Genomic DNA, 17,173 nt, shown 5'->3' with positions numbered 1-17,173 from the left:
CTTCAGCCGGGAGTCCGGCCGCGTGCCCTTCCTGCTGGAGGCGCAGCGGGGCTGCTACACTTGGTGAGGGGTTGGGGTCCCCGGGGCTGCACCCCACGCCACCCAGCGAGGATGGGAGGGGCTCACCGGGTCAGAGGCCCGGGCAGGCTGTGTGCCCACTGGGTGCCTTTTCCGGAGGGAGGCGGTCGGGTGGCGGTGGGGTGGAGTGGCCAGGTTCCCGAGTGGCCTACCCTCGCGTGGGAGACCCGAAGGCTGCGTGGGACACGACTCTTACCCGAGACCTGCCCGGGACGTGACTCTGTGTGTGTGTGTGTGTGTGTGTGTGTGTGTGTGTGTGTTGGGGGTCACTGTGGGAGTGGCCATTAGAGCCCACGGAAGCCCCGGGTGGGAGGTCTCTGGTATTGGGGCTCACCAACGTGGGGACCCCCCAGGGCACACAGCTAGAGTGAGAAAGGCCGGAGGGATTTACTCAGGAGCAGAGAGGCTTGGAGTGAATGGGTGGGGGGGGGTTCCGTGTGGAGGCATCGCAAAACATAAACTGTTGTGTGCTTAACTCAACACTTTGCAGGTATTGACTCAATGTTTATAGTCTTGTAAGTACGATTAGTCCTGTTTTACAGACGAGGGAACTGAGGCCCAGAGACCACGAGTACACACTTCTTGCAATATGAAAAGGTCCATTTTGGGTGGCGGCGAGATCTGCCTGTAATATGTTTTCCCCCTTATAGGATGGTGCCCTCCTGAACGGGCGGACAAGGGTACTCACCTCTAGAGGGATGACTTTCTGACTGAGGATGGAAGGACATGACTTTCTCGGGTGGGGGGACCCAATGATAGGTTGTGAGGTTACCCAAGGTGTGAGGGAACCTAACTGAAGTGGGCTTCAAGGTCTCGGGTTCACCCTAAAAGGAGTGGATTTCCCTTTACCATCTCCTAAGACAGGTGGGGAACCTTTTTTCTGCCAAGGGTCACTTGGGTATTTATAACATCATCCGTGGGCCATACAACATTATCGACAGCCTGGCTGGTGTGGCTCAGCAGTTGAGCAGGGACCTATGAACCAGGAAGTGGCGGTTGGATTCCTGGTCAGGGCACATGCCCAGGTTGCTCTCCTCCCTTCCTCTCTGAAATCAGTAAAAACATAATTTAAAAAAATAGCTTACTATATTTGGTCAAACATTTAATTAACTCAACCCTAATGCCTTGGGAGGGCCACACCAAAGTATTGCATGGGCCTTACACAGCCCTCGGGCCAGACGCTCCCCACCCCTGTCCTAAGAGAGCACGAAGGTTTGAGTGAAAGAAGTTCACATCCCATTTCATGAGGAAGTGTAATTGTAAGATAACCCCGTGTGATGTATTTCCTGATTGAGAGGATGATGCAAGGAATCTTTCCAGCATTGAAAGCCATTCCATCCATCCAAAAATTTTAATGATTTTTTTTTAAGTGAGCTCACACCTCGTAATTTCAGCAACTTTACCATCTTAGATATCAGTAACCCAGTTTCTAGAATTGAAGGAAACTCATTCCTGAGAGTATGAGAAAACCACTTCTCTCATTATTGGAAACACATCAATCCTATTTTTACATACTGAGGGAAGAATGTAGCAATCGCATTTTAAATATTGAGGAAGGAATGTAATTTTGCACATGGGATCATTGGGAAACGGTTCTGTCTCTCCCACTTAAATCTTTTTTAAAAAAATTTTTAATTGATTTCAGAGAGGAAAAGAGAGGGAGAGAGAGATAGGAACATCAATGATGAGAGAGAATCGTCGATTGGCTGCCTTCTGCACGCCCCTCACTGGGGATCGAACCCACAACCTGAGCATTTACCCTGACTGGGAATCAAACCGTGACCTTCTGGTTCATAGGTCGATGCTCAACTGCTGAGCCACACCGGCTGAGCCAGTCTCTCCCACTTAACTCTTGTTTTCTAAGTAATGTTTCTATTTTGAAGAGTGTCATTTAAATACACCTGGTAGTATGTAATAATAGACAAAATAAAAGAAATTGTGTTCCACCAAAGTTAACCCACTTATTCCTACTTCATACTCTTAAGCATTTTATTCTGGCAGGCGTTCCACCCACCCTGATGTAGTAACTGTTGAGCCTTTATATGAAAACGGCATCTTATGTTCCCAAAAAGCTGTACTTTTTGCTGAATCTACCCAACCTATACGCCTCAGCAGTATCATTCTTGCTCGAGAGATAGGTATGTTGAGAGAAAACACAATATGTAACAGTAAAATAATTGTGACATCCTATTCTGTGACTTTGTGTGTGTGTGTATGTGTGTGTGTGTATTCAGCACCTGGCATGGTACCTGATACAAGAGGGAAAGAATTACTTATCAGAACTAGCTTAAGTGTTAAGGTCTGAGATTGGTCTTGAGTAAGGCCAAAGGCAGTAGTATAAAGACTAGTACTTCTCTAAGTGTGGTTGGTGAACCTATACCATTAGCATCACTTGGAGCTTGTTAGAGGTTTTGTTTGTTTGTTTGTTTTTAGAGAGGGAGGAAGGGAGAGAGAGAGAAAACACACACACACACACACACACACACAAACATGGAAGTGGTAAGAGAAACATCAGTTGGTTGCCTTAGGCATGTGCCCCACTGGGGATAGAACCAGCAACCTAGGTATGTGCCTTGACCAGGAACCGAACAGGTGACCTTCCAGTGCACGGGACAACACTCCAAGCCACTGAGCCACACTGGCCAGGGGAGAGATGTAAATGCTTAGGCCCCTCTCAGTTCTGCTATGTCAGAATCTCTGGGGTGGACCCAAAACAAGTTTTCTGGGTGATTCTCATCCATACTAAAGTTTGGGAAATACTGCACTAGTCTGTTTTAAACTAGAACAGCTCAAGAAATGATATTTGTATCCAAAATCAGAGCAGGACGGACATTGTTGCAACCATTTTACTTAACTAAATACATTTTTAAAAATCTATTACCATAATTTCATAAAAGGAAAAACATTTTAACACTTCAAAAGTAAGATAGAATGTAAAAATAAAGTTTAGTCCTTTAAAGTGAATAAATTTGATTACGTGCTATTTTAAATTATTTTTTCTCATTTTTCAATGGATGAATGAAAACATACTTTGTAGATCAGTGTTTGGGAGTCGCTGGTCTAGTGTTTTATTATAAACAAAAGTTCTTATATTTTGTCATTTTTCTTTTTTCTTCCACAGGGTGAAAGCAACTGTTACAGCCTTTCTTTTTTTCTAATCCTATATAATAAAAGGGTACTATGCAAATCAACCGAACCGCAGAACTACTGGTTGCTATGCCACATACTGACCACCAGGGGTCAGATGCTCAATGCAGAAGCTGCCCCCTGGTGGTCAGTGCGCTCCCACAGGGGAAGCACTACTCAGCCAGAAGCTGGGCTGACAGCTGGCAAGCGCAGCGCCAGTGGCTGGAGCCTCTCCCGCCTCTGTGGTAGTCGGACTGACATGCCCCGAGGGCTCCCAGACTGTTAAAGGGTGCAGGTTGGGCTGAGGGCCCCCCACCCCCGTGCATGAATGTCATGCACCGGGCCTCTAATATTTAGAATAAGATTCTGAGTGTTTAAGACAGTCAATAGAGTCATGACCTGTTGAGTTAAATTCTCGGTGTTTGGATTCATTGCAGTGACTGACCATGAGCTGCGCTGTGACGTGAAGGTTGATGTGATAGACAGCATTGAAATTATATCTCGAACCCGGGAACTTTATGTAGATGACTCACCACTGGAGCTGATGGTGAGGGCATTGGATGCTGAAGGTAAAGAAGTTCATTCAGAAGATTGAACAAAATTACTTAAAGTTATACTCCTGTATGTTTAGTACTTGGGAGATAGAAGTAGATTGAAAGCAATATTTGTTTTCTCACATGAAGCGCATGTACGTAAGGAATTAATAATTCTGAGCATGGCTCAATACACTAGCTAATACTTTTCATAAAATTTTCCTGCTATATTGAATTGTTGGTCATCTTAGAAGTTTTCTTGAATGTCCAAATTCTGCCACTTAGCTTCTGCTGATGATCCCTAAATCAGTAATTAAGAACATTATTTTAGAATTTATTGCTAGCTCTGTTTTGATAAGTCCACTTTCTGTAGGCTAGGAAAATTCAATGTAAACCTGTGAAAAAGTTTCTTTCTTGAGCCTGGTTTTATATTGCTTCATATCCTATGCTGATGTTGTAATATATTTAAAACACAGTTATTGCCTCTTTCTGAACTGTTCAGTAAAGAATAGTTTTTTAAATCTGAAGAGTGAATGTATTAAATCATTCTAGAATCTCAATTTTATAAAATTTTTGTTGAAGGGACCAGGATTTAGGGATTCCTGTCAACTCTGAGGTAGAATACAAGGGGGCCTTTATGTAAAGACAAACAAAAAGTGGCATAATTTTTGTCAGCCAGAAGCTAATCATTTTAAGTCCTTTTTCAGAAAGCTTGTGCAGCAGTAGCACTTACATTGTTTATGTAGGGATCTTCCTGGGACAGACAGTCCTCGGGTTATGTCGGACTCGACGTACATCGTTTCATGGTTACATCGCCATCTCCCATCCTATATAATAAAGATGTAATATGCAAATGATCGTTACTCCGTGAAGCATAATGACAGAGGGCGGTGGAGAGCTACAGGAGGGGGCAGAGCAGCAAGCTATGAAGGGGAGGGCAGGGGGGCGGGGGGAGCTACTGGAGGGCGGCAGCGAGCTACTGGTGAGCTACTGGCACACAGATTTGTGCGCAGGGCTACTAGTCTCTAATAAGAAGGGTTTGGGGGGTATCAGGGAAATGGGGCGGAGTCCTGCAGCGGGGCCAGTGCAGCTGTGAGAGAGGAGGTGTGAGGGATGGAGAGTTCCTCCAGAGAGACCCTGCTCCCCTAGGACTCGTCTTTCTTGTCCATTACCTGTCTCCCCACTAAGATGTAAGCTCCCTGAAAGCAGGGCCTTGAGCTGTCCTGCTAATGCCTAGGACAGTGCTCTGTATGTAGTGGGTGCTCAATGCACATTTGTTGAATAAATGAACAGACTTGTGAGGCAGGCATTTTCACCCCCATTTTAGAGATGAGAAAACTGGAGATACTAAAGCTGTAGTTATGTGTCAAGCTCACAAGGATAAACCTTTCCACCATGTTCCAGAAATCATTACTTTTCAAAATTTACCTGTCTAGGCAGTGGTATGGGGGGAATAAGGACACATGTAATACCTTAATCAATAAAGGACAAAAAAAAGATACCTGAATGTTTTTGAGTATGTGATTCTGCTTTTGACTTGATCTACAGGAAATACTTTTAGTAGTTTGGCAGGGATGATGTTTGAGTGGAGCATTGCCAAGGACAACGAATCATCAAGAGGAGAACTGTCTAAGAAAATCAGGTAACCTTGCAACCTAACATAAACCATCTGACTCTGAAGGAGACCTCCGCCTTTGTGGCACACTGAACAACAACCATTTGTGAGGGCATTAATCCTGCTGTCTGGACTTTTTTGGAACAGATAAATTTACCAGGTGGGGGGATGTCTTTGATATAGTAGGATGCAGGATATAGTATGGTATGGATATAGGTACCATTATGATAGTTTAATTTGATGTACTACAAAGGAGTTCATGCATTCAGGATTATGTACATCTAGAGGCCCGGTGCACAAAATTTGTACACGGGTAGGGTCACTAGGCCTGGCCGGTGATCAGGGCCTTCCGGCTGCCAGCCGGAGCCTTCCTTTGTTCGGCGCTGCCCCCTGGCGGTCAGTGCACGTCATAGGGAGCGATCGAATTCTGGGTCTCCTGGTCGAACTCCCAAGGGGACACTTTGCATATTAGCCTTTTATATATATAGAAGATTATTTGAGTCAGATATATATTCTGGCCGTTTTGTTGTTCAAGCTATCTGCACATGCTGAAATCCAGTAAGTGGGAAAAATAATATGAAATTTTGTCTTCAGTACCAAGAAGTAGCTCTGAGACCATCCAAGTTTTAGTCCAACAACAATTTTAGCCAGAGGAACATTAAATACTTTTCTTCTATCTAGTCCTTATGGGGAAAAATTTTTTAAACTTTTGCCCTGGCCAGTGTGTTCAGTGTTTAGAGCGCTGAGCTAGCACTGAAGGGTCTTGGATTTGGTTCCTGGTCAAGGGCATGAACCTGGTTGCAGGTTCCATCCCTGGCCCTGGTTGGGCGCCTGCGGGAGGCAACCAGTCAATGTCTCTCTTTCTCTCTCTCTTTTCCTCTCCCCGGCCCTTCCTCCCTCCCTTCCACTCTCTCTAAAAAATCAATGGAGCCCTAGCTGGATACAGCGTCGGCCTGTGAACTGAAGGGTCCCAGGTTCAATTCCAGTCAAGGGCACATGTCCGGGTTGTGGGCTCGATCCCCAGTAGGGGGCGTACAGGAGGCAGCAGCTAATCAATGATTCTCTCTCATCATTGATGTTTCTATCTCTCTCTTCCTCTCCCTTCCTCTCTGAAATCAATAAAAAAAACATTAAAAAATCAATGGAAAAAATCCTTGGGTGAAGATTAACAACAAAAAAAAACACAACTTTTTATACTGTATAGAGATTGAAGAGTCTAGGTCTAAAGTTGCTTAGTGTCTTTTGGAAGAAGACTGATTATTTGATTCTGTTAGAAACAAACCCTATTTTAAATCTCTTTAGGATTCTAAAATACTCTGATGCAGAATATTCTCCCCCAGCATATGTAACTGAGATGGAAAAAGAAGGGAAACAAGGAGATATAATTTTGGTGTCTGGGATTAGAACTGGTGCTGCTGTTGTAAAAGTTCGAATTTTGGAACCATTTTATAAGGTAAAAAGTTTGTGCTATAAACTTCTATTTACTAGTCTTGCCTACATACCAGTAAAATACAGTTTTTTATGTTTATCTATAATAGAAGTTTTCTATCTAACCTAATATAGTTTGTGCTAATAGTCATTTAATTGAAAAAGTCATTTGAAGTGGGTAAACATGAAAAACAACACCACTTGTCTTCCTTAAACATTTTGTTACCTATTACAAATACAACTGCTGTTTTCTGTTAAAACATGTAAATGCATTAAAAATATTTTTATTTCATAGGGGAAGAGAGAGATAGAAACATCAATGATGAGAAAGAATCATTGATCGGCTGCCTCCCGCACACCCCGCACTGGAGATGGAGCCCCAACCCGGACATGTGCCCTGACCTGGAATTGAACCTCAACCTCCTGGATCATAGGTTGACACTCAACCACTGAGCCATGCTGGCCAGGCTATGACTGCATTTTATTCACCAATCCCTTGGTGTAGGTCCAAGACCTTTCTTTGATCATGAGTTCACTGATTAGAACTGTACATACTGTTTCTTGTATAAATTAGTTTCTAGTTTCTTTTTTTCATTCCATTTTATAGTAAAGTGAAAAATTAGACCTGTGAAGCATTTTGAATACATAATTCCATATTTTTCAAGGACTTTTACATTTCTCACCTAAACCCAATTTAATAGCTCATTTTATCAGTTTGCTTTTAACTTTTCAAAATTTTTAAATTTTTTGCATTGTCCACGTAGTTCAGTTGGTTAGAGCATAGTCTCAATATGCCAAGGTTGTGGCTTCAATCCCCGGTCAGGGCACATACAAGAATCAACCAATGAATGCATAAATGAGTGGACACAAAATCAATGTGTGTTTTTTTCTCTCTCTCAAATCAATTTTTAAAAAAGGTTTAAATTTTTTGTAGAAACAACTGCTCTATTTTTGCATTCATGGTTTATTTTTTAAGTGTAATAAAATTAAACTAGTGGCCCTGTGCATAGATTCGTGCACATTCTAAGGTAATTAATTAGAATTCCTGGGGCGGCACCGCAGCTCGAAGGGTATCTGCGGAATGAGCAGGGTCCCTCCAGCAGGTGGGGTCCCTCGGCCTGGCCTGTGGGGATTGGGCCAAAACTGGCTCTCCGACATCCCCCAAGGGGTCCTGGAGAGCGAGAGGGCACTCTGCAAAGTTGCTGTGGTACAGGGTGTGGAACACAAATGCAAGTGTGCAGTAAACCGGATTCGGGGCCAACAGTGCCCCAGCAACAACATCACCCACGGCTGAAGGTGGAATCGCGCTGCCCCGCAAGGAATTGGGCTCCCTCCTCTGGTTCTGGGGTGCATCACCGAAGAACCGCCTCTGCCAAGTCACTGCAGCTCAGCAGCTCCTGCGTTAAGCATCTGCCCCCTGGTGGTCAGGGTGCATCATAGGTACCAGTCAGTCTGACGGTTGGATGGTCACTTAGCCTTTTATATATATAGAAGTGCTGCTGGCATACATAGATTTGGGAAAAAACACTTGTCTTTTGAATAGCATTTAATGCAAGTGCCAGGAACACAAATGTATAGATACCCTAGAGGGCAGCTTACTAACCTTGTGTTGGTTAAGCCTTCATAAGAATCAGTATGTTCAGCTTAACCTGGGAAGACAGTTCGAGGTTGGTTAAAAGGATTTCTGTGGCCCTAACTGGTTTGGCTCAGTGGATAGAGCATCAGTCAGCCTGGGGACTGAGGGGTCAGAGGTTCGATTCCGGCCAGGGGCATGTACCTTGGTTGCGGGCACATCCCCAGTGGGAGGTGTGCAGGAGGCAGCTGATTGATGTTTCTAACTCTCTATCCCCTCTCCCTTCCTCTCTGTAAAAAATCAATAAAAAATATATATATTTTAAAAGGATTTCTGTGACATAACAGTGAAATCTTACCTTTTCTCGTTTCAGCATACTTGTCATTTTATTTACTACTCTTCTCCTTTAGAAGGCTCGTCATTTTTCATTCTTAGTTTGAGTGATTTAGAAAGGAAGTGACTTAGAAAGTTAGTGACTTAGAAAGTTAATATAGTATTAAGATTCATGATCATTTTTTAAGGTTAACTGAAATTATGATTTGTGATTAAGAAAGCATTTTTAAAAAATCTTTATAAAACTTTTAACAAGGAAGATGATGGCCTTGAGGATTTTGCCTCAAGTTTGGAAATTTTGATTTTTTTTCCCCTCTTTTAGAAAGTGGCAGCAGCAATAATACGTCTGCTTGTTTTGGAGAATGTATTTCTTGTACCATCCCATGATGTTTATCTCTTAGTAGGAACATATATTAAATACCGAGTTGCAAAAATGGTTCAAGGAAGAGTGACAGGTAAGGTGGTTTATCATTTCCTAACACTGACATTTCCCAAATCCTTTCTGCTGAGAAGCAGCTCCACATTATGTATGCACCTGTTTTTAGCTTTTGTAATAAAGTTTTCTCTGATTGCTATCCTAGAGCTGATACTGGACAGAGATAGTCCCCATATCTTAAACAGATTAAGTGCTATCGTTTGGCTACTTAGCTTCAGTAACCATAGGCATATGAGTTCTCCATTAAAACAACAACCAAAAACTTACTAGCTTCTGCAGGGCAAGGGAAGAAACTTTACCAGAAAGGACATGAATTATCTTGGTAAAAGTTTCTTGAAAAACTCAATTCGGTAACTGAAAACTGAATACTCTATTAACTCCAAAAATCCAGCTGAATTTATGAAGTGTGCATTGACTCCATTAACATTAATTCTTTCCTAACTTACCTAGTGGGGATTCCTTCTGCTACTCTCAGTTTACTGGTTTGTAAGAATACAAGTAATACCAACAGTAAACTCAATAGTACCCTCCCCAAATGGCTACTTGTAGAAATTCATCAGAGTGGAAAGAAAATTAGGAACAGATCGTATGTACTCTTATTTGGCCTGCTTCTTGATTTTCCTTTTATAATCCAACAATATACTATTGTCTGTTGGAATGGCTGCTCTCATTATATTTATGTACCTTTCATGTCTTACAGAGATGGGATTTCCCCTGGAACATTATACACTGGAGTTACAAAACCATAAAGTTGCACATAATGAGTCTTTTTCTGGGAAAGTGGCTTTACTGGATGAGAAAACAGCCGTTGTGACCGCCATCCAACTGGGCCAAACTAATCTTATCTTTGTACATAAAAGTATCCTTTTGTTCAAGTTTTAGCTGCCAATATATCTTTCCCTGAGCATGCTAGAAATGCTCCTTGGTAAAATAATTTGTTGAGTGATTATAATAGTACTACACATAATTTTCCACAGGTTTTATTTTTAACAAGAACTATACATTATTACTGTTACACTTTCTAACAACAGGAAGAGAAGTAGGTGGAGGGAGCTTAGTATCTGTTGACTTTAGTGCTTATTTGCAGCCTCAGTCACATTATGAGGTTGAGGAAAACAGTTTGGAGGAACTTGTGTGTGAATTTTATTAATTTGTTGCTTTTCACATGAATAATTGAGAAAAGACGATTGATTAATATTTGTTGAGTTGAGAGTAATTTTTTTTAATCCTCACCCAAAGATATGTTTTTATTGATTTGAGACAGAGAGAGTGGGAGAGAGAAACATTGATGTGAGAGAGAAACAGGGATCATCTGCCTCCTATAGGCACCCCAACTGGGGATTGAACCTGAAACCTAGATATGTGCTCTGACCGGAATCAAACCCAAACCTTTTTGGTGTATGGAATGATGCCCCACCCAACTGAGCCACCCGGCCAGGGCAAGTTGAGAGTAATTTTTAAAAATTCACTAAACCTGCTCTGTAAGAGTATAACAGAGACACAGCTCTATTAAAGTTGATGGAAACAAAACAGAATAAAGATTTAAATTCTCAGAAAATTGAAGCATTTGGATTTCATATCTCAGTGTTAGATTTTGAAATATTTCCTATCTTTGAGTATTTGAATCTGAAAGAAATTAATTTATTCAGCAAATATTATATTCTTACTATATGCTCAACATTATTCTAAGCTCTGGGGATACAGACTATTTTACTCAGGGTAGTTAGGGAAGTCTGATAAGGTGACATTGCAGCATTAAGCCATTTCGATATCTGTGTGAAAGAGCTCCAGGAAGAGGAAATAGAAATTGCAAAGGTTCTGAAACAGGAGCATGTTTGCCATGTTTAAAGAACAGCAAGGTTCGCCTGGCTGGTGTGGCTCAGTGGTTGAGTGTCCACCCTTCAATTCCCAGTCAGGGCACATGCCCAGGTTGCAGGCTCGATCCCCAGTAGGGGGCGTGCAGGAGGCAGCTGCTTGATGATTCTCATCATTGATGTTTCTCTCCCTCTCCTTTCCTATCTCTGAAATCAATTAAAAAAACATTTTAAAATAAAATAAAAGTTTAATTCTTCAAATAGAGTAAATATTTTATTTCTGTTATCACTATAGATAACGTAGTGAGAAATTGTAGTCTAGTGAATGACTGAATTAATACAATTTTGAAATTAGTATACTTTGGATTAATGAGTGTTTTCTGTTCTTAGTTATATGTTTCTCAGAGCAGAAATACTTTTTTCTTAGCTTTTGGATGCAGTATATTTTTGAGAGGGAATAATGTTCCTAATTAGATCTGTATAGATGAGTAGAAGAATAAATTTGTATTTCTGCTAGAATTTAACTGAAGAGGATAATGGGTAGCATGGTGTATAAGTGACCCAGAAGTAACTTCAGTGGGAAAGAGAAAGCATTTTGGTATTACAGATTTGCTGCAGATATTAGAAAATCAATTCATGTCCTAACCGGTTTGGCTCAGTGAATAGAGCATCGGCCTGTGGACTCAAGGGTCCCAGGTTCGATTCCGGTCAGGGGCATGTACCTTGGTTGCAGGCACATCCCCAGTGGGGAGTGTGCAGGAGGCAGCTGATCGATGCTTCTCTCTCATCGATGTTTCTAACTCTCTATCCCTCTCCCTTCCTCTCTGTAAAAAATCAATAAAATATATTTTTTTTAAAAAAGAAAAGAAAATCAATTCATGATTCTTTTTGAGAGAGGACACTTATTAAAGCCGGGGACAGTGAAACAAGGAAGGGCTTAGGGTAGAGGAAGCAACAGGAGAGCCTAGGCCGGGCTGCTTTGCTCTCCAGAAAGTCAGAGAAAAGGGGGCCTTGGAGACAGCCTCAGGGGGTCAGTCCGGGGGGAACTGCTGCTGCCCACTGCTCCCCTGGTTGCAAGTCTCATGGGGACCATTAGAGTTTAGGAGATGCACGCCTGAGAGGGAAGAGAGGCGGGGTGTGCTCCCAAAAGGGAGAGCGCCTCAATGAGTGATTTTTTAAAAGTCTGCAGAGCTCCAGGCTGAATGACAAGTCGTGCCTCTCCCTGTTCCTCTATCACCACTGTTCACTCCTTCAACCAGAGCCAGGCCACTTCCTCCCGCTCTCCATCATGGGCTTCCGTGTAAGAATTTACCTGGAAAAAGGGTCCTGCAGCTAAATGAATATTAAAAGCGTGGAGCATGGTCTTTTTCCTCTCATTCCATTTTCCTCAAATTTGAAATTCAAGAATACCTGCCTCATGTGATTATTGAGTCCCTCATATTTTTCTCAGAAGTGTACACATTTAGGTTTTTGCTTTTCAAGGGATAGTAAAAGGTAGAAGTTTTGTTTGTGGGTTCATTTTTTCCCCCCTTTGGTGTAGCACACATTTCTCTTTTCATCCAACTTTGGCTTATATGATTTCCTTAAGCAAAAATTATTAAGATGTCCATATGCGCTCTGTGTCTGGACTTCCAAACTGCACCATATATGTTGTGCAACCTGGATTTTTAGGTATTTTTAGATAACGATTTTCTGAATAGCTAAATAGCTCAAATGAATGTGTTGAAATGATAGTGCTTCTTTAACCTTCATTTTGAGACCTGATTAACTACAAATTCAACCTTCCTTTGGCATATTTTCACACATTGTTCTGGTTATATGCTGTCTGTAAGATGAAGCAGATGGTGGGAAATACAAAGATCCACGTAACATAGTGTTGGGTTAGGAAAAGAGACTTTATACAAGAGGGAGAGAATCTGAATGTCGCTCTGTCCGGTTTGATTCAGTGGATAGCAGGGGTGGGCAAACTTTTTGACTCGAGGGCCACAATGGGTTCTTAAACTGGACCGGAGGGCCGGAACAAAAGCATGGATGGAGTGTTTGTGTGAACTAACATAAATTCAAAGTAAACATCATTACATAAAAGGGTACGGTCTTTTTTTTTTTTTTTTTTAGTTTTATTCATTATTTAGTTTGCCCACAGCTGGGATAGAGTGTTGGCCTGTGGACTGAAGGATCCTGGGTTCGATTCCATTCAGGGGCACAGCTGGGGCCCTGGTTGGGGCTTCTGCAGGAGACAACCAATTGATGTGTTTCTCTCACATCGATATTTCTCTCAGTCTTTCCCTCTCTCTCCCACTCCCTCTAAAAATCAATGGAAAAATATCCTCAGGTGAGGATTAAAAAAAGAGAGAGACAATCTGAATGTCTTTAGACCATTTGAAACAATGAGCCTAACTGAAAAAACCTAGAATCTTGCCTGACAATTGTGGCTTGTTTTTGTGTGCAGACATAACAGAGTATTTCTTTGTACCTGAGCTCAGTTAAGCCGGCATCTTTGGAACCCCAAATTATTATACAATTTGATAGAGTGAACTACAGGATCTACTTTGGAAACTCTCCTAATATTTTTGTTTCTTGATGTGTGTGTATCTAGGTTTCACAGTCCAGCCTGGAGGCCGATGGAGTCTAGAGGTGGGACAGGTGTATGTCATTACAGTAGAAGTGTTCGATAAAAGCAGCACAAAGGTCTATGTTTCAGATGTGAGTCTCTCTAGTATTTTTCTAGCCCCTTGTACCTTTTTATTTGCTTTCGCTTCCAGATTTTACCTTTGGAAATGCAAGTTACTACTTTATTGTTATTATTAAATAGTTCTGTCCTTGAGGAATATTAAGCCAGAAGTAAAAGAAATAATTTGGTCAGAATTATAGGAAAGAACTGAAGTGATAATACGTTGGAGAGGATCCTCATTCTACAGCTGCACTTCAGAGATGGTTAGCACTGTTTTGTAGGGTGAGAGTCGTCGTGTGAACATCAGATGACGTGTTCTACTCACTCTCCAGCATCTCCCCCCTCCCACCCCAAAGAACTGTCAACTTATAGCAGTGATGGCGAACCTTTTGAGCTCGGCGTGTCAGCATTTTGAAAAACCCTAACTTAACTCTGGTGCCGTGTCACATATAGAAATTTTTTGATATTTGCAACCATAGTAAAACAAAGACTTATATTTTTGATATTTATTTTATATATTTAAATGCCATTTAACAAAGAAAAATCAACCAAAAAAATGAGTTCGCATGTCACCTCTGACATGCGTGTCATAGGTTCGCCATCACTGACTTATAGAATGTCACAAATCCCTCTAAAATTTACCTAAGCTTGGACTCTTTCTATTTCTGATTACTTGCCATTAGTGGATCTTTCAAAAACTAGCACCACATTAGAATTACATCTTTCTGACTTAGAATTTCCATGAGGGAGAGCAAAAATTTTGTTCTTCTTTCTTTCTTTTTTTGTAGCAAAGGTGGAGATTTTATTGAAGAATAAGTACAGACTCCCACGTGGGGAGGGGGAAAGAATCCCGTTTTTATTTCTTTGTCCCCAGAATGCATAGCCGCACTTTTTTTCTCTTTCTTTAATGCTTTGGGATTAAGATGGCTTCAGGGGAAAAGCATTTCTTCAGGCCTGTGTTGCTGTTGGGCTGATTTTCAGAATGTCAGGATCACGTGCCAGTTCCCGACGGAGTACTTTGAAGAGCAGCTAACGACTGTGAATGGATCTTACCACGTAGTGAAAACCCTGAAAGATGGTGTCGTGGTGATAAGTGCATGCCTGACTTCCATCCTTTCCCAGGTAGGAACCAAGAGGACTTCTTTGAATTCTGAGAATACCCATGACTCTTGGTAACCCTTGTTCTGCAAGCAGGTATATGGCATATCCTACCTTTATCTTTCACAAAAAATAAAAAACAGATAAACAGCTCTGGTCGAGGGGCTCACTTGGTTGGAGCATGGTCCCGTACACCAAAAGGGTATGGGTTCGATTTTCCTCAGGGCACACATATCTAGGTTATGGGTTGATCTCGAGTCATGGGGTACACAAGCGACAACTCTTGCCTCCCACATCGATGTTTCTCTCTGTCCCTCTCTTCTTTCTCCTTTCTTCTCTCTCTAAAATCAATAAACATATCCTTAGGTGAAGATAAAAAACACACCAAAAAAACTGATAAACAGTATACTTAGTAGTTTATACCTCTATAAATTTTTTATCCCAATCTGTGTTATTGCATGTATCTACATTTTATGGTTATTGTGTATTTATATCATTTGAAGTTCCTTTATATATTTTTATTGGTTTCAGAGAGGGAGGAAGAGGGAGAAAGAGATAGTAACATCAATGATGAGAGAGAATCATTGATTGTCTGCCTCCTGCTTGCCCTCTACTGGGTATTGAGCCCGCAACCTGGGCATGTGCCCTGACTGGGAATTAAACCATGACCTCCTGGTTCAGAGGTCAGTACTCAATCACTGTCCCACGCCGGCCAGGCTCCGCCTAGCATCTTTAAATGTTCTCTTTCTTTTATTATGAATAGTTTGTAACATCCCTTTGCCTTTAGAGTTCATATACTTAACTGATGAGTGTTGAAGGGTCTTTCTTTCTGAAACTATGATTTCCTTCCCTATGTTGATAAAACTTTTACTTCAGGAAACTTGAACTACTTTCTCTGATTGTGATACTTATTTTGGGTTTAGCAAAATTCCTTTCATTATTAGTGAACCACAGTAGTTGTGCTTTTTTAATGAATAGGGACATTTATTTCTTTTATATATAGAAACTGGTTGAGTAATTCATTAGCACACCATGTTCTGGTGCTTTGAATATGAATGTGTATTATATGAAAAATCCTCCTAAAAGTTCTTTTGCTCCCTTTTTTTCTGCTCTTCTAGAACAAAAATATTCAGCCTATAAAACTTCCAGGTTTACATCAGCAAGAAGTGAAGATTTATTTACCCATCAAGCTTACCCCCAACTACTTGGCATTTCCTCATCATCCTATGGGAATGTTATATCGTTATAAAGTACAAGTATGTTGTCTTATAAAATGAGGTTTCACAAAGAGATAAGTCAGTTTCTTTGATAGCTTAATTTATTGAAATTTGGCTAATGTTAAATTCATTTTCCCCTAGTCCTAATAGTATAATTCAGTTTTTGGTGACAACCAAATTATGCTCTTGAATACTGTCATCCTTACAAAACTTGGTATACTTTCTGTCTCTCCTCCATTTATTCTTTCCTTGTGAGTTTTATTTTTTCCCCCCTAAAAATGTTTTTAGTTATTTTAGAGAGAGATGACAGGAGAGGGGGAGAGAGAGAGAAATATCCAAGATGAAAGAGAAGCATCAATTGGCTGCCTCCTGCATGCCCCCTAGTGGGGATTGAGCCGGCAAACCGGGCATGTGCTCTCACCTGGAACCGAACTGTGACCTCCTGGTTCATGGGTCAACACTCAACCACTGAACCACACCAGCCGGGCTCCTTGTGAGTTTTATAAGTTTTGTTAAGCTTCTTTGTGCCCTTTTTGACATTTTGTGACTCTGCCATTAATAATCTCCTTTTAGCATTTATCTTCCCCTTTTTACTATAACATCAGTTTCCTCATGTGTCCAGAAATAATTTATTATATATTTTTAGTATTTCTTAAACTTTTTTACATCTCCATTTAAATTACATTTTTCTTCTATAGTAATTAAATATAAGGTTGTATTTTTTCACAGGTAGAAGGTGGCAGTGGCAACTTCACCTGGGCCTCTTCTAACGAAACAGTGGCCATGGTAACCACAAAAGGAGTGGTGACTGCTGGTCAGGTCAGAGGCAACAGTACTGTTGTGGCCCGAGATGTACAGAATCCTTTTCGATACGGAGAAATGAAGGTAAACAACCCTCCAAAGAACTTCCTTATTACTCCTGAGATACTACTGCCTAAATTTATTTCTTTTCTTTTCTTTGCTGTCTAAGAAGAAGGGAGAGGGAGAAAGAGATAGAAACATCAATGATGAAAGAGAATCATCTATCGGCTGCCTCCTGCACACCCCCCACTGGGGACCAAGCCCACAACCTGGGCATGTGTGCTGACTGGAAATCGAAACATGACCTTTCGGTTCATAACTTTTTTTAAAAATTGTTTTATTGCTTAAAGTATTACAAAGAATATTACATACGTCTCCTTTTTTTTTCCCCGCCCTTGACAATCCCCTGGCCTCCCCTACCCCCAGTGTCTTATGTTCATTGGTTATGCT

General features: G+C 41.3%; 1 protein-coding gene across 1 annotated transcript in view; it reads left to right on the top strand.

The window, feature by feature from the left end:
* NUP210L (nucleoporin 210kDa-like) overlaps positions 1 to 17,173 on the top strand; it is a 51,303-nt gene that overhangs the window by 216 nt on the left and 33,914 nt on the right. Inside the window, exons 2-13 of the mRNA XM_014540640.1 lie at positions 729 to 732; positions 2,064 to 2,216; positions 3,642 to 3,773; positions 5,286 to 5,379; positions 6,655 to 6,805; positions 9,009 to 9,141; positions 9,823 to 9,981; positions 12,539 to 12,607; positions 13,533 to 13,639; positions 14,589 to 14,729; positions 15,824 to 15,961; positions 16,652 to 16,807. Coding sequence (XP_014396126.1) covers positions 729 to 732; positions 2,064 to 2,216; positions 3,642 to 3,773; positions 5,286 to 5,379; positions 6,655 to 6,805; positions 9,009 to 9,141; positions 9,823 to 9,981; positions 12,539 to 12,607; positions 13,533 to 13,639; positions 14,589 to 14,729; positions 15,824 to 15,961; positions 16,652 to 16,807 — 1,437 coding nt within the window. The remainder of the gene's footprint in view (positions 1 to 728; positions 733 to 2,063; positions 2,217 to 3,641; positions 3,774 to 5,285; positions 5,380 to 6,654; positions 6,806 to 9,008; positions 9,142 to 9,822; positions 9,982 to 12,538; positions 12,608 to 13,532; positions 13,640 to 14,588; positions 14,730 to 15,823; positions 15,962 to 16,651; positions 16,808 to 17,173) is intronic.

The sequence above is a fragment of the Myotis brandtii genome, unplaced genomic scaffold (genome assembly GCF_000412655.1).
Source record: "Myotis brandtii unplaced genomic scaffold, ASM41265v1 scaffold250, whole genome shotgun sequence".
NCBI classification, from domain to species: domain Eukaryota; kingdom Metazoa; phylum Chordata; class Mammalia; order Chiroptera; family Vespertilionidae; genus Myotis; species Myotis brandtii.
This window is presented reverse-complemented; position numbering and strand designations above follow the sequence as displayed.